Source organism: Myxocyprinus asiaticus, chromosome 32, assembly GCF_019703515.2.
Source record: "Myxocyprinus asiaticus isolate MX2 ecotype Aquarium Trade chromosome 32, UBuf_Myxa_2, whole genome shotgun sequence".
Lineage (NCBI taxonomy): Eukaryota > Metazoa > Chordata > Actinopteri > Cypriniformes > Catostomidae > Myxocyprinus > Myxocyprinus asiaticus.
Window position 1 is genome coordinate 26,259,114 of NC_059375.1, and position 25,664 is coordinate 26,284,777.

Below are 25,664 nucleotides of genomic sequence, written 5' to 3' on the forward strand. Positions count from 1 at the left end.
TTGCAGTATAGTGCAAGTTATATGGACTAATTTATGGTACTTTTAAGGTGCTTTTTGGTCATTTTCTGAAGCTTGACCGCCACGTTCCCCATTCACTTTCATTGTATGGAAAAGAGACTAGAACATTCTGCTAAATGTCTCCTTTAGTTTTCCACAGAAGAAATGACCTTATGAATTTTACATTTTGGGTGAACTATTACTTAAAGACTTATATTTAGATTACAGTTCACTAGCATGACGAATAAAAGCTCACAACTGCACACAACTGACACTTTTGTTTATTTGGTTAAAAGTAATAATGTTTTATTCACATTTCCAATAGAATTTTGGTTAGTATCTCAATGTGTGCTGTGGTGTATTTCAGTGGATGTGGTACATATATTTTATAATTCCTCTCAGGTTTAGTTTTTTTACATCAGCAATAAATTCAAGCAATTCAATATTCAGCAATAATTTAGAATAAACAGAGCAGCCAAAAGAGAGAGACATAGAATGAAAAAGAAAATGACAACTGAGCATTATGTACTATTTTTCAGTGGCTGAAAGTTACATTAAACAAACAGACATATGAACATCAAACACAGGAGATGTTTTGTGTGTTCACTTACAGGCTAGTTTATAACTCTAACTCATATTCCAGTCACTAGAATACTGCCTATTGCAACCTTCCCCTTTCCTTGTTGATTGCTGCCTCAATAACCTCTGTCCAGCAACATCAGGTGGCATTCACCCCTGGATGTTAAGGATCTGTGCAGACAGGCCATGGTGCCAGTTTTTCAGTTTGGCAAATCGTGGGCCTTTTACCTCTGATTCAAACTTCTCCCTGTTAAGACAGGAGTGGAAAGAAGTAAAGAAAGAAAGAAAGAAAGACAATTTAAATGAAAATGCATAATGATAATATGCATAATAATTCTAATTTATCAGCAGGCCTTTATGTGGTCCAGCCTTACAAATTAAAAGGGATAGTTCACACAAAAATGAACATTTCCACATAATTTACTCACCCTCATGCCATTCCAGATATGTATGACTTTTTTCTTCAGCAGAACACAAACAAAGACTTTTAGAAGAATATTTCAGCTCTGTTGGTCCTTACAGTGCAAGTGAATGGTGACCAGAAATCTGGAGGTCCAAAAATCACATAAAGGCCACACAAAATTAATCCAAAAGACTCCATTGGTTAAATCCATATATTCAGAAGCTATATGATAAGTGTGGATGAGAAAAAGATAAATATTTAGGTAATTTATTTATTTTTATTTATTTATTACCATAAATCTCCACTTTCACTTTCGAAATGTGAAAGAATGTGAAAGTCAAAGTGGAGATTTATAGTAAAAAAATAAATAAAAAAAAAGATATGGATTTAACCACTGGAGTCATATGGATTACTTTTCTGTGACCTTTATGTGGTTTTTGAAACTTCAAAGGTCTGGTCACCATTCACTTGCATTGTATGGACCCACAGAGCCGAGATATTCTTCTAAAGATCTTCATTTGTGTTCTGCTGGAGAAAGAAAGTCATACACAATGTCATACAACTATCCCTTTATACAAAGGTTTTTCACCCAAAACAGAAAACTATTTCATCATTTAATCACCCTCATGTCGTTTAAAACCCATATGACTTTCTTTACATTGAAACACAAAGGAGTTATTTGGAATAATGTCCAAGCTGCTTTTTTCCATACAATGAAAGTGAATGGCAAATGGCTGCCCTGGTCCTCATCCACTTTCATTGTATGGAAAATTGAAGCCTGGACTTCCTACTAGATAAATCCCTTTTTGTTCCATGAAAGAAAGTTATACAGGTTTGAAACAACATGAGGGTGAGTAAATGATGACAGAATTTTCATTTTTTGGGGTGAAATATCCCTTTAAGATCTGACCTGGCTACACTGCTACAGTGTCAATGAAAAATAACAAAGTGATTTTCCCACCTTGATTTTCTAAGAGCCTCCTCATCTGGATCTTGCACTGTGACATAAGGAAAGATACATGAGTCTCTCTTTACTTGCAGCTGAGTCTACAAAATTAAGTCCAGAGTGATTTTTATTACACAAGCTCTGCATTTGAGTTACATGATCTTATGCCAGTGTCTTAAAAATTTCAGTGCTGTTATAAAGAAAGTCTGAACTCACAATATTCTGTTCCTGTGATATGAGCAAGGATGCGAAAGGACTTGGACTGCAGGTTGGCGGCACGCCGGGCCCACTCAGACATCTCAGCCTCCTTCTCATCAGGTTTGATCACAGCCTGGTAAACTGGAGAAGCACTGTCCACAAGAGGGTCTTTAATAGGAAGTGAACTAATCCCCAAAAGAGAGAGAGAGACAGAGAGAAAACAAGATTAGCCTTTCCTCTGTGTGTGTGTTTTTATTTTATTTTATTTTTTATTTGGGCACATTGGTAATGATTACGTTATCCAGTGTTTACAGCTTGAATTTATATTTGAATGAATACACAATGCATCTCATAATATAAATGCTACTTATGCATTTATCCCCTCTCTGAGATTTGTACTGTTTTAAAGGTATAGTTCACCCAAAAATTTAAATTCTCTCATCATTTACTCAACCTCATACTATCCCAGATGTGAAACAGATTTTTCTTCTGTTGAACACAAACAAAGATTTTTAGAATAATGCCTCAGCTCTGTAGATCCACACAATGCAAGACTCCAGTGGTTAAATTCATGTTTTCTAAAGTGATATGATAAAAGTTAAGTCCTTTTCGATATAAATCTCCACTTTCACTTTCTTCTTATTCTTTTTTTTTTTTTTTTTTTTTTTTTTGCCGATTCCCACTCTTCATGCATATACTGGGCAGGGAAGAGAATTTATAGTAAAAAATTACTTAAATATTGGTTTGTTTCTCACTCACACCTATCATATCACTTTAGAAGACATTAATTTAACCAATGGAGTCTTATGGACATTTATGTTGCCTTAATGTGATTTTTGGAGCTTGAAAGGTCTGGTCACCATTCACTGGCATTTTATGGATCTACAGAACTGAAATATTCTTCTAATAATCTTCATTTGTGTTCTATAGAAGAAAGAAAGTCATACATCATCTGGGATAGCATGAGGGTGAGTAAATGATAAGAGTTTTTTCATTTTTGGGTGAACTATAACTTTAATTATAATTCCGAGTTTAAGATCTATCTGTGATAGAGGCAGAAGTGACTTTTCAAGACTCAAGAATGAGTTAGGATTTGATGTGCATAAAACTGAATGCAGAGGGCCCATGTTAGGGAATGTAAAATGTTAGATATTATATAATTGATGGCAGATATACTCAGAACATTGCTTTTAGCTATGTCTTTTTTTAAGTTTCCATTTGCAGAGAAAGTGCCACAATGCTTGAATTCTGATTTTTAAATACAATGCCAGATGGCCATTTTTCAAATTAGAACACAGTTTACTTATAAATTCCCAACAGTATAACATGGCAATTGAACTGACGGAGAAATCGACCAAAATTCCACTTCAGTGTTTATGCAATCAGCCTTTAAAACATTGTTGAGATGAGAGAACATGGCTGAGATGGATCTGAATAGACTGTGGCTACTTACGCCAAGGGAGATCCAGCAGAGTCATCGCCACTGTCAATCACATGACGAACCGGAATGGGAGGAGGCAAGACAGAGTCATGTCACATTGAGGGAGGGGACAAGCAGCAAGGGGTGGGGCAAGGATGAGTGATGAGGTATAGTTGATTGGTGGGATGATTGGATGGTTGTGGATGGAGTGACAATTGCAAGCAGAAGAGGGAGGAAAAGCACAGATGAATTTGCTAAACATAACTTTGTGGAAGTCTGAAATTGGCACAGACTTGTGGTTAGATGACTGCCTAATTAGCTCTTTCTGCTATGAACACCCCAAACTGGATGAAGTTTTACAAATTTTAATCAAAAGATTACAGACCCTATAAAATCAAAATTAGTGCTTTGTGGCATTTAGTCCATGTGTGTTGGCCGTCCATATGCTAATGTACACCTGAACAGAGACAAAGATCACTTTTAGTAAATGTACAGTCTCAGCACTAATCAGATTTGTGTCCAATCAAATGCTTTCTAGAATGAGAATGTCGCTTCCCCAATACCACCTTTAATCAACTAGTGGGTAGCAAATCATGATTAATGGCTGTGATGTAACTTAAAGGTGCACTCAGTAATTTTTTCCTCATTAAAAAAGTTTAACTCCTAAAGACATGAATTGTAATTTTGCAATATTTGTAGGAAATCATGACCACTCACATTACAATGAAGACTCCAGTCATATCAGTAACCTTACAAAAGCTGATTTATTCTACATAGAGAGGGTCCACACATGGGGGCTGCCATGTTAGAATCACATGACCAGCCAAATACTACTCACTTAATCTCAGTAACCGTCCTGTTATTTGACACTTTCACTCATTGATTAAAGTAATCATGGCTGACTGTGAATACTAAATTTCTACAATGGCATCTAAAACTGAAAACTATTCATTTTAAATGATGCTGCATCCAATCCGCTAAGTCTTGTTCAAGATCACATAAAGACAAAAGTTACTGAGTGCACCTTTAAGTCTATTGACTTAAACATTTTTTTAAAGGGACAACCCCTTTATATTCACTGTTCAAGCGATTTCATGGTCTTTAAACTGTAAATATGAAAAATGGAAAATGATGACCTCTAGTGTACAAAAATGAACAAAAGGTGCAAATAATTTTTTGCTTCTTGTAATATCCTTGATTTTGTTTCTGAGAACATTTGAAAAGTCTAAGACTGACATTTTATATGCTCACTTATTTTAATGGAGGTCACAAATTGTTGCTACAGTACAATGATGTGCTGCTGGTTTGAAGTTTTGGCTTGTGCTTTGAATTATAACATATCACAGTTGTGGTGCAAAATTGTACCTCATTTCATTTCCTCTGGCTTGGGCCTGACCAGCAATGGCGTCCATAATGGCATCCTGAGAGTACATACTAATAGGAGTATTGTACTGGGCATGGATGATAGTAGCCTTTCCACCAGGGCCCTTCACCTCGATGGGCTTGTGAGTGGACAAAGCTGAGTCCTTCAGTGCGATGGGGTTGAAGCTGGGAACACACTCTTGGCTGTCCGAGTTCAGGTGAGGTGACAAGGTGTGGAAGGGTGAAAACCATGTGATAGTGTACAGGAGGGTGGGTGAAACACAAAGAATAGAAACAATTTAATAGTGTGAACAACTTGGCATTGACTTTCCTCGTGCATCAGTAAAACAGCACTAAGTTTGGAAGTTTCTACACAGTATCATATAAGTATATTTCAGTTTGCATTACTTAGTTGAACTGAAATTATTCTTAAAGTGAATTGTTTACCCCAGCCATTGCTTTACAATACAATACGCTTATAAGCTTATGCATTATAATGTCCATGACTTTGTCTCTAGACATACTAATAAAATCCGATATCTGAAAACACAAAGTTACCATGCCATGTACATCCAGTTCATCTGTATGCACTCTTTTTTAGAGCTCTCAACGTTAACTGTGAACAATGCACATGGCATGCAATAGTTCCCTCCATAATACTCAAAAACCATGCAAAGATGCAGTGAACAGAAATAAAACCATAACAAATGTCAAATTACTGTTTTATCCCGTTTGAATAGTTCACTCAAATATCTTTTGAACATTCAAGAGCACAAAATGTAAGCATGCAAACCACGACCATAGTGCTGCATGTGGCCATGCTTCAGAGCACACACATTCACACTTAACTCTGGATATTTTAAATTCAAAAACTGTTACTGACGTGGCAGCTGTGTTGGCAATGACCTGGGACAACATAGGAAATACAGACAGAGAAAAAAGAGACAAAAGGGCTAATGTAAGCCTCTATTTGGCAGTGTGTTCAAATAAACGAATGCTAATGGATTCACATCCATGTACATTAGCAGGGCAAAACTGACTGGAAGTTTTACCATATGCAACCTGCTTTGTTTTGCCAAAAGGAATTTCGAGAAACACCTCAGTAATTCTGCTGGGGAAAAAAAGTTTAAACCAGACTTTCTCTCTCTCTCTTAGCAGGGAACAGTTAAAATAAATTCAGATTTCCAGTAATCTGTCATGTTATAACATAGATGATGGCAATTACTGGTCATATTTCTCATAAGTGTAACATTCTGGTTTGTTCCCAGAACAGAGTGATTGACTGGAACAGGAGTTTGGCTACAGCAGGACACCCAGAGAACACTGTAAGGACTACGAGTAAAGAGAGCTAAACAATCCTGAACCTCCTATTCAGCAAAATGACCAAAAACTTGCTACTGCCAGCTGCATTATACAACAAGAATCAAACACCCATGTCCAGAAATAATCTGCATTGCCTTTCTGGCAAAGTTTTGGGTATAACTTTTTGGACTACTTGTACATAGGCAAACAAATTTAAAAGTCAATGGATGCACGTGCTCTGCTCAGCTGTGCACGTGATGTAGCCAAGTGGGAATCCTGTTCCTGTGAGCTGCAAATAGAGGATGGAATATGTGATGGCATCATTGTGGCAGAACTTAATTTGGGATATATTGTTACTGGAGCTGTGACATTCAGGGCTGTTAAATGCCCCAGCAAGCACAGATTTGCAGCCATGTTCAATTACAGCTGAAGCGCCATGCTTGGTGCATGTGGGAATTTGTTGTTATGTCTTTGGACAGACAGAGCAGATACATTGTTGTGACTGTGCTAGGCTGAAAGCAATAAGCCTATATTATGTAAGAATAATATAGACTTCTTCTTCTTCTGAAGTGAAAGCACTGTTGATAATGAATTGCCTTTATCTATTAGCCAATTTAAGCATAGTTTAAATATTTAGCAATCTTCATCTAATGACAAGAGATGTAGCCCTGACAGTACCGAAATAACTGTACTATGTAGTCATATGGAAACAGCTTACATTTATAGATACAGATAAGACTCGACCAGGCCCTGCTCATATTGCAGGCAGGGGGATCAGGTAAGACCGACAGACCACTGGTGCCCCTGCTGCCAAGCACATTCCCAGCTGAGCCATTGCATGTGAGAGTGCACGTGAGTGCGGAATGTCCAGAGGTAATGACGGAATGTTCTGAGTATCCGTTGCCATGTTGGTACTGCAGGGATACTGGTGAGGCTTGCCAATGCCTTCCTGACCCCTGTAAGTGAAGAGTTAGCACTAGCAACTAGCTTATTAAATCAGATACATGGGTTAGGTCTAATCATGTTACGTACTCCAGGAATGGGAGGCCATTTAGACTGCCTTGTTTCATGACCATTTCCCTTAAAGCTTCTGTTGAATACAGGGCAATGTGAGCATTATACTGCCCTCTTTGATTTGGGGTGGGTTTTGCCCCTTGGCCAAATGAGAAATGCATAGGAACAGGGCTTTTTGTAGAGGAATTAATTAAAGGTTGGGATATAGAAGCATTTTCTGGTTTCTCCTCAGTTTTTGGAGGATCCACCTCAGTGTTTGGAATGAGAGATTTTTTGGCCAAGAGAACGCCAAATATTTTGACTGGTTTTTCATCTTCTTCTCCTTCCTCAGTGTCCATTGTTTCCTTGGTATAAAATAAATCATTAGATCATATTATCAAATAAACTATTAGCCAAACAGGCAAGGCATAGAAGAAAGAGATAAAGTGAATTACTCTTAGGCAAAGTCATGAAAAAGGGATAACATCAAACAGAATTCATCAGGCAACAACAATGCAAACGAGAATTGGACCAGTAAAAAATCCCACGAGAAGCTGTTCATATGATGTCCTTATTGTTGTTTGGCCTACAAAAGCCTGTAGAGGGAGTTAAGTGTCAACTTTAGAGAGAATGTTTGTTTTCACATTCTCCCCACACTATTTCCTCTCACTATGATAAAGGCTAAGGAACTCCCAAGGCTGTAAAGGATTATAAAGAAAAGGCTCATCTGCAGCCAAATATTTATGTTGAGTTTCCTTCAAAACATTTGTCTCCTCTTTACGGAAAGTCAACATTTTAACCTCTGACTACAAATTCTTAATTTCTGCAGTCATTATGCACCAGAGTCAGGAAATCAAACAATCAGTTTAACATGTATACTTGGCACAGGCAACATTTCAGAGGGAGAGAATGTGACGTTACCTTCTGGTGAGGGATAACTGGCATAGGAGAGTCTATTCTTGGAGTGGCTGTGGGTACAGGAGCTGGACGTCTCGACCTGAGACCAGTATGGAATTCAAATCAAAAACACATCAGACTTTTTATCTGTCATGAGTCAGTTCTGTCTTGGTTATGTAGATTACATTTATGATTGTTAAAATAAGGGGGGTAGAGATGTTGCACCTTCATTTTAATTATAGTGATTTAATGCACTATAAACAATTTATAGCTTTAAACAAATTATACTTTAGAAGTATCTCAGTCCATTAACTCTACTAACTTTCAGGACAGAAATGAATCAATCTGTAAATCTTAAAGGTGCTGTAAGTAAAACTTTTTATTTAATGACATGCAGAATACGTCCTTATTACCTGTCAGTTATAATTGAAATAGGTGCCATGTTATATCACAGCTGTCTCTGTACCAGCCCAAGCACTAGCCCTAGCTCAGGTGCATTTTTTGGCTGCCACCTGCAATTTTTCACACTCAAATTTAAAAGCTCACCATTCACACATACTGTGGACTAATGCAAAAAAAAAAAAAAAAAAAAAAACATTGTCTAATTTTTCAGAACACCCCCCAAATAAAAAAGGCTCTAATTGTTCATAAGTTATATTGTATATGTTTACAATGTTTTGATGAACAGATTTTTATTTATTTTTGTTATCATTTGTTTGTCCTAACTTTGAAAGCATGTAATTCTGGTTCTGTTCACTCTATCTCCCTGCAAAAAAGTCTTAGTTAATTCCACTAGACGGCAGCAAGTATTAGGAATTGAGTATTGTTCCTCGATCACCTTCCATCACAATATGCAGTTCTGAAATGTAGGCGGCGCTCTAATGCATTTTAGCCTCAAACATATGTGCTCGTCCATAAACATTCAATCTAATTTTCATGTAATATATTGACCTCTGAGTGGAATAGTAGCTCAATCTAGATGTCATTAGAAAGCTAAGATCCCCCCCTTTGCGATGATATATAAAATATGATCATCAACTGCTAAATTATCTATTTAAGTGCTATGTTAATACTTGTATATTCATATTCATATTTCTACCACATTTCCTCTTGGTAGTGCTTGTTTGCAACACAAATGTTTTCAGGCCTTATTTTGTTATTTTATGTAACATAAACGCAAAAGTGTTGGTGTTCTATGAAAATTTAAGATTCTAAGCTTTCATATGATACCTGTTATGCTTGACCTATGTAACTTGGGACGTCAACATTTTAAGCCTAAACTTACTTTGCGACATCCCCATCTGCTCTAATTCAACCAACTCCAAATGTGTTTATATGTGTGTACGAGTCTTTGGAGTTTGGGGTTTTGGAAAGATGGGACATGGCAAATCAATGGCTATGTCTGGTGGAAGTTCCAGAAGTAACATTGTAACACTTCCTCCCTTTATGTGCAGGCTGCCACATGAAAGGGCTTAATCTACTTTTGGATAGAGGCTTTGGGGTGTCCACACTTAATTAATAAACTTTATTAAAAAGGTGAAAAGCACTCCAAAAGTAACATCAGTTCCTTTAATTTATGCATAACTACTGGCAACCTGAAGGCTACATGAGACAATGGTGATTTATCATGGACACATTTCTGAATTCTATTATGATGTCAGTATATTTGTATGCTAACCCTCACTTGTAGTCTGTGCAAGCTCAACTGTGACTGCTTATATCACTCATGTGTGAGCTGATTAATTTTAGAGGACTTTCATTGCTTGCTAGGGTTATAAATTAAATTAGATTCATTGCTGATACTCCTTAAGATTATCCATTTACCAACGGACAAAATGGAAAATTGTCAGATGGAAAGACTACGTAAGAATTCAGGTTGGAGCACAAAAGAGATAGAGATTGAGTGTTCATGAGGTAATGGGTAGGCCTGTAAACACATCAGTGTTGATGTTTACCTCTGCATGTTGAGGGTGAGTTTGGTGGTAGCTGACTTTATCTTGTTTTGGGCCTCCAGATGGGTCATACACTCAGTGCTGACCCCATCGATTGCTGTAATGATGTCACCTTGACTGAGATTTCCACTTGCCTTGCTGCCTGGTGTGATCTGTGGACAGACACCAAACATTCTGTTAAATTGACCCTAACTGACCACAACACCACAGAATGTTTGTGCACAACATACTTGAAGACAAAGCCATTGTATTATTTGTCATGGCTGTAGGAACCATGCCATACAGCTCAATCTAATTTAATTGTTGATAATTACTGTAAAATTTGCTTTGACCCTCTATGTTTGGTATACATGTTTTTATGGTAAATTGGTCATGTTTAATTTATAACTTGTCACTCACAAGTGCAATGGCTGATTCCGATCACGTCATACATAAAAACATTTAGTGATTAATTCACCAATTATGAATGTTATGAAGTGTTATATGCTAAATAATTTTATACATCAGTTAGTTCTGATCCTCTAATCTGATTGGACAAGTGGCATTCCAAGAGTGCTAATATTTATTGTAACAGCACTGGGACACTTCACTGTTTGTATCACTCTCTTTGTCTGTGTTTACGCCATTCAAGAGAGGCTGCCAGTCTGTGCTTCGCTTGCCGACACACAACGGTTGATCTTGGTTTGGATTCATAAAATGCAAGTTACTTGATATTAACTTCTTGATTATAGTACTGTTGTATAAAAGATATATCACTCTTGCAATTATGCTGTTATATTGAATACTCAACCTACAGCCAAATCACAGATATGCCAGAGATATTAAGAATTTCCACCAAAACTACATTAAAGGAATAGTTCACCCAAAAAAGACAATTATCTCATGATATACTCATTTTTATGCCATCTCAAACTCATATGGATTCTTTTCTTCTGTGGAACACCAACGCAGATATTTTGATTGAGATATTAGGTGTTTTTGTCCATACAATGCAAGTCAAAAGGGTCCAACACTTTCAAGCTCCACAAAGGACATAAAGGCAGTATTTAATAAATTACTTCTGAAGCGATATGATTGATTTGGGGTGAGAAACAGACCAAACTGTAACTAATTTTTCACAATAAATCTTAACATCTGCAGTCTCCTTGGTGCGATCATGATTTGAATCTCGATTACATTTCCTTGTGCTTGACAAAAAAGTGAAAAAGAAGTTACATTTTGGTCTGTCTCTCACCCAAAACCAATCGTATCGCTACAGAAGGATTAAACCACTCGAGTCGTATGGATTACCTTTATGATGCCTTTTTATCCTTTTTGGAGCTTAAAAGTGTCAGACCACACTGACTTGCTTTGTATGGATATAAATACGATAAAATCATATCGGCATCAAAAAAAAAAAAAAAATCGTAATTTGTTTTCCGCAGAAGAAAAAATGTATATAAGTTTAAGACGGCATAAGGGTGAGTAAATTATGAGAAAATTCTTATTTTTGTGTAAACTATTCCTTTAAGAGAGTTTGAAAAAGCTCTGAAACCAATGGAATAAGAATATAAATCCCATCTTTGCAACAAGCCAGCAGCTATACTTTCAGGCAGCTCATTAAAATGTTAAAAATAAAGTTTGTTGTTGACGCCTCCTGCCTCCCTCTATTTGACCCAGTATTCTGGGACCCTGCCTCCAACCCTTTTGTCCCACCTGCTGCCATTATTCAACATTCACACATATACACACTCCTGAGAAAACCTGTGCTCATTAAATGTTCCACTAGTAAATTCTGTACCCACCAGCCAAACAACAATAACGTCTGGAGATGTTTCATTAATAGGAAAGCACATATGTACCATATGCAGCTGATATTAAATATTTTGGGAGGTTTATGTGTCCTGCTTTTTCCTGCGGTGTGACATGCGATACTCCAACTAAAATTATTTTTACAGCATTTTGCTAATTCTTTTATAACTATGAATGCAGTTTTACAATAATATTGAAAGACTAAATTGAATATTTGTACTTAAGTACTTAAGTACTTAAGTGAAAACAAAAATATTATTAAAATGGTGAAAAACTCAAAAGTTCATAAAGATGTGTTTACAGCACCACATAAAATCACAAGTAAATTCAAGGATTAACTATAGAGAGTAAAATTATTTTTGCACTAATCTCCAAATCAGCAAGGACATTAGTAATATTACTATTACATAATTACAAAAACCCAGAAACCCAGAAGAAGATTTACTTTCACTTAGCATTCAAGCAGACTCTGCAGTTTCACAACAACATCTTCATAGATTCAGTCACTGCTAGAACTTCCCTGATTTAACTGTTGAGATTATTTTTGTCAAGAAACTAACCAGTCTTAATGCATGAATTGCTGGCCAGGAGCCACTCTTTAAGCTAAAAACAGCTCTGTACATCATCATCATCATCCTCCTTCCTAGTCCCATTCCTCCTCTCCCTATTCATGCTCCTTAAAGCCAACTGCTCCTTGACTGACACTTCAATCATGGGGCAACATGCTGAATGACAGTATAAGACTAATTTAATACATGGACACACAGTGGAGTGATTGAGAGTGTGAATATGCATTTTTGAGAGTCAATCAAGTATGTTTTGTATTCCTCCTCCTAAATTATTTCAAAGCGCTGGTTTTGTGTTGACGATATTTCAAGCACCATGGTTTTTACAAGCACCATGCATAGCATGTTAGTGAACATACCAGTTTTCCCATATGATGTTAGGGCTCCTGTAGCTCAACTGGTAGTGTATGGCACTAGCAAACGGAAAGGCCAGGTGTTTGATTCCCATACTGATAAATTGTATACAATTAATGTAGTGTAAGTCACTTTGGACAAAAGTGTCTGCCAAATGCATGAATGTAAACAACATTACACTGCAATAAGGTTGAAATTCACTCACAACAAAATCACTCACTCACAGGTCAATTTTGTCTGCTAAAAATCTTGCTATTAAAGTTACAGTTAAATGCAGGTAGTGTATCTTGCATGTGAAAAAGTCTGTCGAGTCATGGAGGAAACTGGTTCGACAAAATCTCCATCATCATAGAAATTGAGGCCAGAAAGTTTCAGGATTTATCAGTTAACTGCCACACAATGATGCCTGGAACAGAAAATGTTGCCTCTTTATTACTGTCAGGCCACAGAATGAACAATCTACACACACTTGTTTCTCTTAAATGTCCTCTCTTTTTTGTGGTGTGGATAACCATTGCGTTACTGACTTTTAGACAGAAAAAAGATATATTGTGTATCTCAGCCTAAAACAACACTTTTTTTCCATGAATGATATAGTTCCTATTCAAATGTAGAATTAAAAGCTCTGTAGATAGACACAAAGTCCCCCCCCCCATTTCTTAGAAATCCAGCTGTTTATTTAATTTAAGATGTTAAGCTGCCAATCTCACTTAAACAGACGCCAAACCCAATGATCCACTAAAATCAATATAAAAGTTTATTTTTTATTTTTTTTTTTTTTTTGCATTGTGGGCAACATTTGAAACAGCATGACTGTTTATAAAAACTAGTCCAGATGGCAACTGTCATAACTTGAAGGATTGATTATCAAGCTCCATCCTCTCTCATTAGTACCTTATATAAAAATATTGTGTTCCAATATGCTTTTCCAGTTACTGATGTTCACACAGAGACTCTCTGACTACATACAACTGAGTTTGTCCAGCATTAGTGGAAGGATACCAGCAGAACCTCAGCTGTAAGTTAGTGAGCCAGAGCTCTTGGCAAGGCAATTTATGAGGTAACCATCAGTAAATGCCAGCTTTAATTGTCTTTTGCCACCTTTTGGACTGTTCTGATTAGAAGCAAAGGTTAGGCTGATGACTGGACTAACTGTGGTAACTGTGGGTATGTGCATGCCTCTAAAGGCTGTTGGCAGTATATTAATTTAGATTTTATGTTGCTAAAAACTAGCACACACACATACTGTACATGTATTATTGAGCCTGACCCTTCCCACCTTAATGACTTTATGTCAAAAATGCCTCAGCTTCATGTAGCCTGACTTCTTACAACTCTAAAAAGCAAGGACCAAAGACCTTAAGCAATTGTATAGACTTATTATGGGTTCTATATATAGCAAGAACACTGGCAATACACAGGCCCGTGGGGATACAATTTGAGCATATAACAATGGCAATATAAGAAAATAGAATGATAAGAAAAATGTAGGTACATCACTAACCAGATAGCATCTTAAATATTCATCTCTGGTGAAATTACTTAATCCAGTACATTACAAATGAATCCAGACTTTTTTATGGCTCTCTGTGAAGCCTTGCTTAGAATACAATATTGGCAGTTTGGACTCCAATATCCTCCACAACACAATATGATGATGGAAATAATCTCTGAGAGGACTTTGGTGCCAGTGCTTTCCACTATCTGTGGTGACGCTCCACAAAGAGCCACTGACAATATTTCCCAATTTTAAATGCATCAACAAGTTGACTTTGTGTGTGCTTTTATCAGAATGTATTAAAGTTATTGCTCATTGCAATTGAAAGTCTTAATTTCTACTCTGTTTTCTTTGCATTTTTCTGATGTAAAACTTTGGTTCACACAAAGACAAAAACAAGCAGCTATTTAAATTTAAATGTTTCCAATTAAAATGGTCCCACATTGTCAAGTCTAAAAATAGGTTTATATTTTTTTCTGTTGAAAAGTTTTAAAAGGTAGGGACCAACAGCCCCAATAGTAGGCCTAGTTCTTTTTTTTTTTCTTTCTCTCTCTTAAATTCAAGATGACCACATTCTTTGTAAACATCTATTGTTCCCTACAAACCATTGTCTCTGCACTGTTCACATTTATGACCCTCAAAAGTCTTTCTGCTGGACTGACCTTTAGGTTAAAATCAGTGACCGTAAGTCAGGCTTTGCAGGGGCCAAAAGTGGTTGTCAAGCCCTGGGATTGTCATGGGCTTTTTATATAGGTTAGCAGAGGAGTCAAAACAGTGCACAATTCAGGATACTGTAAAAAGTGGTAACCTGCAAATGTTACCTTTAAAGGAAATTCCCGGGTTCAATACAAGTTAAGCTCAATCAACAGCATTTGTGGCATAACATTGATTATCACAAAATATATATATATATATATATATTTTGACTTGTCCCTCCTTTAAAAAACGAGCTTACGTCATCCCTCTCATGAGCGCATGTCACAGAGATGTACGGAAGTGAACATTTGTAGTTAAAAAGTATGTAAGTATTGTTTTGTCTCTAAAAATTATCAATCGTTTGGGTTCAGAAGAACTTTATTTGTCGACTGGAGTCGTGTGGATTATTTTGATGCACCCTAAATATACATTTTGGACCGTCAAAAAATGGAGTACATTCACTTGCATTGTTTAGAGGAGGAGGCCTGAAATTAAATCCTAAAAATCTTAAATTCTGTTTTGATGAAGAAAGAAACTCAGATACGTCTTGGATGGCCTGAGGGTGAGTAAATTATCAGCAAATTTTCATTTTTGGGTGAACTATTCCTTTAACACTCATATTGTTTACATATTGGCCCCATTCACTTCTATTGTAAGTGCCTCAATATAACCCAGATGTTTTTTTTTTTGTTGTTGTTTTTTTTTTTTAGGTACAAGTCTAAATAGATTTTTGTGGTAATCAACATTATGCCACAAATTCTGTTGATTGAGTTTAAATTCTATTGCACCTGAATATTCCTTTAAGGATGTATTTCTACTTGATCTAACCTTATGTAGTCAGGTTTATTTAGTTATGTTTAAATATTTGTGTGTGTGTGTGTGTGTGTGTGCGTGTGTATTTTATATATAATAAAAGCAGTTAATTTTGATGTTAACTTATGAAGACATTTTTTGGGTTACCTGACAAAACAGTTTTTACATTATGTCATGTAACTGAGTTATTATTATTATTATTATTATTACTACTACTACTATTACTATTTTTAATTTAAATTCTATTTCGTTGAATTTCTATTGAGTTTATAGCAGTCTAAAATGGCCTATGGACTATGGCACCTCTGGAATGTGTACCTTTTTAATACATTTTCAGAATTTACAAAAACATTATTTACTTTATTTAGCTATCTCATATTGTTCTGTCACTCACTTGTATTTACTTTGTCCTTTTGCCTTGTTTGTAACATTGAGTCCAGGTCATCTTAATTAAAGTTGGATCATAGTTTGCATGAAAAACGAAACACAGCCATTGAAGAATATTTGTGAGGATATATTTCAAAAGGCTGCATCTCAGGTCTAAATGCATTTGACAACAGCTACAGTAAATGACTCTCCCGTCTAGCCCGAGCTGACACGAGCTATTATTTGGCTCCTCTACTGACACTAATATCACAAATCCTGGAGAATTTTTCTCCCATAAGGGTTTGCACCAGAGACAAAACATCAGATTGTCATTATTTACTGAATCAAAGCATTAAATTAGAAAACCAACTCATTATTTTGTCTTCAAAATAAATGTCACAAGGCATTTACAATACATTTATCACACTTTACACATTGTCTAAACACACAAGGGAAGACAGGGAGAAGATTAGCAAGTATTACAAAAACAAAGAAAACACTGCAAGTAATTACTGGGCTTCTTTGTGGAAGTCAGCAGTTCTATGAGCCTTGGGACCAGGATTAAAGGATAGTTCACCCTAAAATGAAAATGCTGTCATCATTTATTCACCCTCTTGTTATTTCAAACCTGTATGAAAAAAGGAGAAAAGATAATTGTTAGGCAGTATGTTAGCCTCGGTCACCATTCACTTTTATTTTATGGAAGATGCAATGAAAGTGAATGGTGACTGAGATTAACATTCTCCCTAACATCGTTTTTTTTTTTTTTTACAGAAAAAAATCATACAGGTTTGAAAGTACATGGAGGGTGATTATTTGACCGAATTTTCAGTTTTGGGTGAACTTTCCCTTTAAGAGTTGATGTAGATTATCTTTGCAGTGCTTTAGGATAGCAGACTCTGATTACTGTGTCAAAGCTTTTGCCACTGACTATACTGATTAGAGGAAAAAACTGAAATCCAATCATGCAAGATATGTTTTCCCAGTATGATGGTTGATTTCAGTGATGTTCCTCACAGTAATTGCTTGCAGACAAGCAGCTAATATGAGGAGCCGGAACTCCCATGACCCTGACAAACAAAGGTAATGACTCTCCCCTTTATTGAAGTGAAAGCCAATCAAAAGTCAAGAAAGGGCTCAGTTGTGGAACAAACAAACTGGGCTGAACTCCCTGTGACTGATTATACAAGGCCAGTGACTTCTTGTAAGAGCAGATAGAAAATCACCCTCTGTTAGAACAATATAATCTCTTCCAGCTGTTAGACAATGTACATCCATTTAGGTGAATCCATAACATAGCACAATGAGGATTCATGGAGCTTCAGTTATTGAATGAGAGCACTTTCTGTATAGACAGAAGACTGTTGTATATTATGTGTTATGGAGCGCTTTGTATTAACAATTAAATTACATATGGGTTAAGCAGCGCTTCTCTGTCAATAGCACAGTGTATTGATTTATTTGGGAGAGAAAGACAACTTCTTTGTTCCCCTAATGATGCTAAGGCATTCTGGGATAGCACTGTTTACAAATGTGAATGTCCACAATGTAATTTATACCATCTACTGAGTCCATTTCACAGTAATGAGTAAGCTTATGTCAATCCTGACATTTCATCTGAGGTAAGCAAATTTAACAACAGAATGTACAAGTATGTTGCATGAGATGATGGATGGGATGCCTTTTCCATCAAGACAGGAATTCTTGGAAAATGGTGTTTTGAAAATGCTATTAAAGGGATAGTTCACCCAAAAAAAATGATGAGAAACTTTTCTCATCATTTACTCACCCTCATGCCATCCGAGATGTGTATGACTTTCTTTCGTCAGCAGGAAAAAACAAAGATTTTTAGAAGAATGTCTCAGCTCTGTAGGTCCATACAATGCAAGTGAATGGTGGCGAGACCTGGAGCCACCATTCATATGTGAAAGTAGAGATTTAGAGTAAGAAAAGGATTTAAATATAGTTATTTTTCTCACCCACACCTATCATATCACTTCTAAAGGTATGGATTCAACCACTGGAGTCAATGGATTACTATTATGTTTCCTTTATGTTTTGGAGCTACAAAGGTCTGACCACCATTCACTTGCATTGTATGGACCTACAGAGCTGAGATATTCTTCTAAAAATCTTTATTTGAGTCCTGCTGAAGAAAGAAAGTCATACACATCTGGGATGGCATGAGGGTGAGTAAATGATGAGAGGGTTTTCTTTTTTGGGTGAACTATTCCTTTAAAATCCTAAAGCAGAAATGCAGAAAAAATAATAATTTGGGTGTCTTTCCACAAAACATGACGTAAAATTATAACGTCTACCTAGAACAAAGAACAAACAATTCAAAGGGAAAAAACAAAAGCTAATCATATTCACAATACATACTTTCTCATGAGATGTTTAGCGCAAGTCTCCTTTTTTATTCTTTACATACTGTGTAGATTAAATAATATCATACAATTTTTCTCTCTGGGTAAATATAAGTTGCATATATCCAGGCTTCTTACATTTCACTGGTAAGAGAATGTCTGCTTTGCCTTGGACAATAACCAATACAACAACAGCTGCAACATTTTGTTACATAACAACAACATATGTATTAATGTGACTCAACACATTACTGTGACTCAATGCCTCATTTTTAGGCATGGTAAAACTTAAGACCTCTATAAAAGGTCAAACTAATCTCTGATGTAGGTTTTTTAAAATCAAAGTAGACATACTGTATGACGACAATTAAGTAATTTTTCTACCAGTACGAATATATTTAATGTAAGTATATGCTGTCGGTTGACTGTTACTGATGTATCCGTATGATTGACATGCATAAAGTAAAAGCCAGATTGGTTGTCTCACCCGGGAGATGGTCAGGGGCATGTTGAAGTCTTTGCCTCCCTGCAGCCTGAAACCCCATGGTGCAGGTCCGCCCAGGGTTACTGTGTAATTGCTCATTTTGTAGAGAGTTTAACAGAGTCAATTAACTCCTTTCTTTCCTTTCAGTTCTTCTCCCTGTACTCAGGATGACCAAACACCCAGGGTACGGGCAGGCACCGAAGAGCCTCTGAAACAGAACAACAACAGACAAAATCCGCAGTACAGTGAAAAATGCTGTATTACCTATTGCTCTTAGTCACCACACAACCATACACACAGGACACAAGCTACAACTTATCTGCTGTATCAACACAATGCAAAAACATACCACAGAATTGATCAGACTTTAACGCAACAAATACTTAAGTCTCAGCCCTGTTTACATTAACAAGTAAATAAAAGTCTTAAAAAAGCAAAAGAAGGAGAGTTCTTGCCTGCTCGGATATCCTGGACAGACAGCCTAAGAATAGATCCCCTCTGCAGAAAGCCATAACATTTAAGTCCTGAGGGCCCTTATATGGTGTGTAAGGGGACACCCCTAGATGCCAGGCCCCCATGATTCACATGGCGAATATAGCCTCTTCTTAGGGCAACACATTTTTCCACTCTGCCATGAGCTTCAACTCACAGGTCACAGTGAATATAAATCTAATGAGAAGCAACTAATAAACAAAAGGAGCCATTAGATGTAATTAAGTGGCAAGGCTTCTGTATACTGAGGTAGTTTTGTGGGGCTCATCTGTTTGTGTGAATGCAAATATATGGATGAAAGATTTGATTGAGGTGGTGGGACTGATTACAACTGTGATCAAAAGTATCCACACACCTCTCTTTATCATAACAGTGAAGCAACAAATTGATACACAATGGATACACAATGGATTTCACAATTTCACATTGGAGGTTTAAACACTGGGTTTCAAAAATCCAGTGTAAACGTGTTGACTCTCTTTTTTAAGTAGATCCACACTGAAGCGACGTTAACCTGAAAATTTTATTTTATGTGGTACATATACATTAACTGGTTTTATTTGTGCAACTCCGCTTAAACATGCGTGGACATTGTATTTTGGCTTCGCTATACACAATGCATAATTTAAATTAATTTAAACTGACAAATCTCAGTTCAGACAACTCTGTGCTGTCAGTAATGGGTTACACTTTCGACACACAGTATCATGTGACAAAACAACATGGTGCCGAACACAGCAGATTTTGTCTTTGGGAGAAACACCAACAAAACTAAACCTGGTAAGAAACCTAAATAAGTTAGGGTTAGTATCAAGTATTTACACTGAAACCTGTTTAAGTCTCTAGTTTCATCCGATATGCCATTTTCAAATATTTGATTGATTTATCAGAAAACGCCACACTTCTAAACACAATGTACACTAATGTGTACTTTAGTAAATATAAATCCTATATTTACTGTGCATTATTACATTGAAAATATATGGGTCCATCCAAAAGCTGAAAAATTTTGCTTTCAGAGGCTTTATATGGAGTTAGGTGAGGAAAATAAGGTGCATTTCGAACTGTTCTGAGACCAGCGCAGACAGACGGCACACTGGAGGTGAAGTCATAAACTAAATAGGGAGCAAGGGAGCATCCTATAGCTCTCTATGCAGCTAAGTGCATTCACTACTAAAATACAAACAAAAGTTCTGTTTCAAGGCCTGTTCACACCAAATCCTTGACAATTTTGCAAGAGGAACCTTTTGTTTACACAGAGCTACTGAGGCAGCATAACATAACATCATTGCTAGGATCCCAGCAACTATTTATCGCCATCTGGTGTCCACTAAAGGTAACGTGTCTGCTTCATTCGTCCAACCCAGGGGTTGGCAACCTTTCTGACATGGAGTGCCATTTTATATTTTCCTGGTCAATGGCTCTGCCAACCCACTATTTTGTATTTTTCTAGTTTAATAGTTTATTTTTCGTTACAAATGATATGATGAGCATATAGTTTGAGTGAAAAATGAGTGCAAAACCCGATGATTATGATATAATTATGATCCTGCATGTGAATTTTCTCAGGGTATCTTGTGAAAGTGCTTTTTATATTTTGTCATATATTTTTCAAAATCACGCAGAGCTGGGTATTCACTAGCATGCAAGCAACAGTGAGAGAGGAGCAGGCTATTTTATTTATAAGAAGTTTTTTGCACCTGCATTCCAGTCTACATCTTGATGTAATCCTTCCTCATGATCACGCAGCGTGTTTTCATCCACTGAATGGGAGACTAAACACTATTAAAGTGTGATGAGACTCACGCTGCGTGTGCAAGCCATTCACGCATCACAAGCCGATCAACTTTAGTCCTTTTTAGTGAATCGCACCTGCAAAATCCTAAAACTTTATTTCCAGGTTTAATTTATATTTTGAATTGACTTGAAATAGACTACAGTCTCATCACATTTTAACTTTTTGTTTAGCCTTCCATTCAGCTCATGAAAACACACTGCATGATCATGAGGAAGGATTACATCAAGATATAGACTGGAATGCAGGAGCGGAATTGATATAAATAAAATAGTCTACTCCTCTCTTGCCGTTGCTGGCATGCCAGTGATTACCCCTCCGCGTGCCAGCATAGGTTGCTGACCCCTGATCAAGAACAAAATCAAGAGGGCGTGCTGAGTGACTCCAGTCAGGCTTCCTAAGTAACCAACTGGCCCGGATGCTAGGGTGGGTAGAATCACGTTGGGTAACCTCCTCATGGTCACTATAATGTGGTTCTCGCTCTCGGTGGGGTGCATGATGAATTGTGCGTGGATGCCACGGAAGCCTCCACGCGCACTAGGTCTCCGCGGTAACGCACTCAACAAGCCACGTGATAAGATGCATGGCTTGATGGTCTCAGATGCGGAGGCAACTGAGATTCGTCCTCCGCCACCCGGATTGAGGCGAGTCACTACACCACCACGAGGTGAAATTCAAGAGACTTTTAACCAAGTGTATATTTAATAACTACAGTACTACTTTCGTGCAAGAAATGGAATCAAAAGTTGGAAAAAGTTAATAAAATCGTACATTTATACAAAAATTGGCTATCAACTGCCTTTTCAACTGCCATTTTTTTTCTTCAGCTCAGCCGGCGTGGATTCAGGAGCACGGGATTGTGGGATTTCATATAGCGAAGGATACATCTATGCTGCCTTCAGAAATCGATCAGATGAAGGTATCTTCATACAGGATAGCAGACAGGATGTGACGCAAACATTGGATTCGGACATGCCTTGATCCCTTCCTACCTCCATATACAGCCTCTGGAGGCAGCATTTTCCTGGTTTTGTACGCAGCCAGAGTCCGTAAAAACATGAAATGAAAAACTATTTCACCCCTGTACAGTAGACAGCATATGGAAGTAAATTAATGACTAAAGTCTTTGAAGCATAAAAGCATGCTGAATTGCTCTAATCGAAAAAATAAATACATTGTATTATCAGTGCTTGCATTTAAATGTGTTGCATTTACAGTGCTTGCATTTTGGAAGGCTGAAATTTAACATTGTTGTATTTTTAAGCATTGAATATTTCTTTTGAAAACATTTCACAACTAATTTCATTATTAAAAATTTTACAATAAATATTCACCTTCCAAAGTTCATTTCCAAAATATTCAGTTCTTTTGAAAATACAATCTAGATTTTTCGATTTTCGATTTTTTGGCTTAACAAAATTCGCTTCCTCAAATTCAGTGGTTCAAATTCAACCTTCCACATCCGGGAACTGCAGGAAAAGCAGCAGAGTACTGATGCGCAATCTCCAACTGATGCCATTAATTCTCACCAGTAGGTGGTGCAATGCAATCGGGTGTTGACTGCTGAAGACCAAAGCTACAGTTAGGGAGAACAGCCGTGTATGTTTTGATATTTTGTTTTCGAATTGTTCATGGGTAGAAAATAGATAAATGTTTGATTTGCACATTTGGGTGGGCATGAAATGCATTGTAACAGTTCGGGAAAGGAGGATGCGGTAACCGAATCCACATTCAACGAGACATTAATTAGAACACAATATCAAACTGAAAACACAGCAACATAAAACACACACACACACACACACACACACACACACACACACAGTTCCTCTATGCCAGGCAACAGAATAATTATCCACCACTGCTCAACTTTTATTGCAACTACATATTATCTCTCTCTCTCTGACACAAACCGTACTAGTCAGAGAAGTGTCTAGACTGGGCTTCGTGCCAACATTCTTCTGCGTAGGGATGGGTTCTGCAACCTGTGTGTGCCAGAGAAATATTAGTTGTCTATTTTAGAATTAGCCTGTTGATGTCCCTCGCATCTGCATGCAAAATTACTTAGCCTACTTCTTAGACACACAGCCTATTTTATCTATCAAAAGGTGTGGTGAAGCTGCGCACCCAGTGCCACCCACTGGACCGTTGTAGTGAAGCACAAACCAGTATGTGGAATGCATTGGCTTTTAAAAATGATTATAAAAAGATTGCTGACACATTGTCCAGGTTATTACATAACTCAGATGTTTGAAGCACAGTGTAGGTAGGCATTACGTATAATGTAGTAGGGTGACCAGTCCTGAATTGGAAGTGTTTTTGTCTCATTTCATAAGCAGAATGTTAGTATCATTAAAGTAGTACTAATCTCTACAGCGCGTTTCCCAAAAGGCAATCGGGTGTTGTCTGCTGAAGACCAAAGCTACAGGTAGAGAGATAGTTGTTTTTCAATTTGAGAAGAAATGAGCAGAAATGCGAAAACGAGAAAATAAAATAAAATAATATATTACAATAAAAATAATAAATGAATGAATGAAAAATTAATTAGGCCTAAATCAATAAACATTAGGCCTACCATTGTGCATGAGTTGGTACAAAGTGGCTGCATGATACTGTATTAAATTCAGAAGGAATGATGTCGAAGTTATACTGCATTTATGAGGAAAATTGTCTATCTTGGCATGTCTTCCCACATTCATTCTCTTTACAAACTCTCATCTTCCTCTCTGACGCCGAAAGGCGCTGTCACGCACACATTGTTATGCATTGATGTCACCTGTATTAGCGCGGTATAGTTTTATATTTGACATTCGTTTGACATTCGTGACAATACCCATTAAACTCTCTGTGCCTATCACATTTTCAAGCCAAACCAACTTGGAAATGCATGAATAGGTTTTCTTTGCCTAGTACAAAGCTGAATTCTAAAAAAGGAGATTTTTTTTTCATATCAATTTGATTAGCCCTATAAATCAATGAAACAATTTAACCATTTAATATTATGACATCATAACAAATATGAAATGTTCTTAAAAATATCCCTTTCATGACACAAGGCTCTGTTTGTGGAATTTACATTCTATATCTTTTCAAATAAATATAGTGTAACTGTTTGTAATATTCTAATTCCATTAAACTCAATGACTGTTTGACCTAGAGACATAAAACTAACTGTAAAACACTCAGAATATTATTCTTCATATAGCACAAGACTTGTTTTTGGGAGTAAATGTTCAGTACTTTTTATACAGATATTATAATTCTATAGTCACTGAGTTTAATAGATTTATAGGGATAAAACTATCTGTATAAAAAGTACCAAACATTTACTCCCAAAAACAAGTCTTGTGCTATATGAAGAATAATATTTTGAGTGTTTTACAGTTGGTTTCATGTCTCTAGGTCAAATGGTCATTGAGTTTAATAGATTTATAGGGATAAAACTATCTGTATAAAAAGTACTGAACATTTACTCCCAAAAACAAGTCTTGTGCTATATGAAGAATAATATTTTGAGTGTTTTGCAGTTGGTTTGTGTCTCTAGGTCAAACCATGTCTCTAGGTCAAACGGTCATTGAGTTTAATAGATTTATAGGAATACAAATATCTGTATAAAAAGTACTGAACATTTACTCCCAGAAACAAGTCTTGTGCTATATGAAGAATAATATTTTGAGTGTTTACAGTTGGTTTCATGTCTCTAGGTCAAATGGTCATTGAGTTTAATAGATTTATAGGGATAAAACTATCTGTATAAAAAGTACCGAACATTTACTCCCAGAAACAAGTCTTGTGCTATATGAATAATAATATTCTGAGTGTTTTACAATTGGTTTCATGTCTCTAGGACAAACGGTCATTGAGTTTAATAGATTTATAGGGATAAAACTATCTGTATAAAAAGTACTGAACATTTACTCCCAAAAACAAGCCTTGTGCTATAGAAAGAATAATATTCTGAGTGTCCAATTAGAATATTACAAACATTTACACTATATTTATTTGAAAACAATAGAATGTAAATTCCACAGACAGAGCCTTGTGTCATGAAAGGGATATTTTTAAGAACATTTCATATTTGTTGTGATGTCATAATATCAAATGGTTAAATTGTTTAATTGATTTATAGGGCTACTAAAATTAATATGAAAAAAACGTCATGGTTACTTGTGTAACCTCCGTTCCCTGATGGAGGGAACGAGATGTTGTGTCGATGTAGTGACACTAGGGGTCACTCTTGGGAGCCCGAGACACCTCTGGTCTTTTATAAAAGGCCAATGAAAATTGGCGAGTGGTATTTGCATGCCACTCCCCCGGACATACTGGTATAAAAGGAGCTGGTATGCAACCACTCATTCAGGTTTTATGCTGAGGAGCCGATATAAGGTCCGGCC

The 25,664-nt window shown here is 36.7% G+C and overlaps 1 protein-coding gene and 1 long non-coding RNA gene across 3 annotated transcripts in view; one reads left to right on the forward strand and one right to left on the reverse strand.

Moving 5' to 3' along the window:
- LOC127423599 (uncharacterized) overlaps positions 1 to 25,664 on the forward strand; it is a 419,204-nt gene that overhangs the window by 60,917 nt on the left and 332,623 nt on the right. The gene's annotated exons all lie outside the window — the stretch shown is intronic.
- On the reverse strand, positions 263 to 19,536 carry LOC127423595 (LIM domain-binding protein 3-like). 2 transcript variants are annotated; one of them, XM_051668041.1, is made up of 10 exons: positions 19,439 to 19,536; positions 18,987 to 19,191; positions 10,053 to 10,201; positions 8,122 to 8,197; positions 5,789 to 5,811; positions 4,909 to 5,109; positions 3,577 to 3,606; positions 2,142 to 2,308; positions 1,941 to 1,977; positions 263 to 823 (listed from the first exon to the last, which is right to left on the reverse strand). In XM_051668041.1, the coding sequence occupies exons 2-10, from the start codon at positions 19,080 to 19,082 to the stop codon at positions 727 to 729; spliced, it is 876 nt and encodes a 291-aa protein (XP_051524001.1). In that variant the 5' UTR covers positions 19,083 to 19,191; positions 19,439 to 19,536; the 3' UTR covers positions 263 to 726. The 2 variants fall into 2 exon arrangements, with proteins under 2 accessions (XP_051524001.1, XP_051524002.1); XM_051668042.1 differs by having other exon boundaries at positions 19,333 to 19,444.

Coding starts and splice junctions, on each gene's coding strand:
- LOC127423595 (XM_051668041.1), bottom strand. CDS start 19,082: ATGAGCAATTACACAGTAACCCTGGGCGGACCTGCACCATGGGGTTTC. Junction 10,202..18,986: donor TGCCCCTGACCATCTCCCGG/GTGAGACAACCA, acceptor GTCTGTCCACAG/ATCACACCAGGCAGCAAGGC. Junction 8,198..10,052: donor CTCACCCTCAACATGCAGAG/GTAAACATCAAC, acceptor TACTGGTCTCAG/GTCGAGACGTCCAGCTCCTG.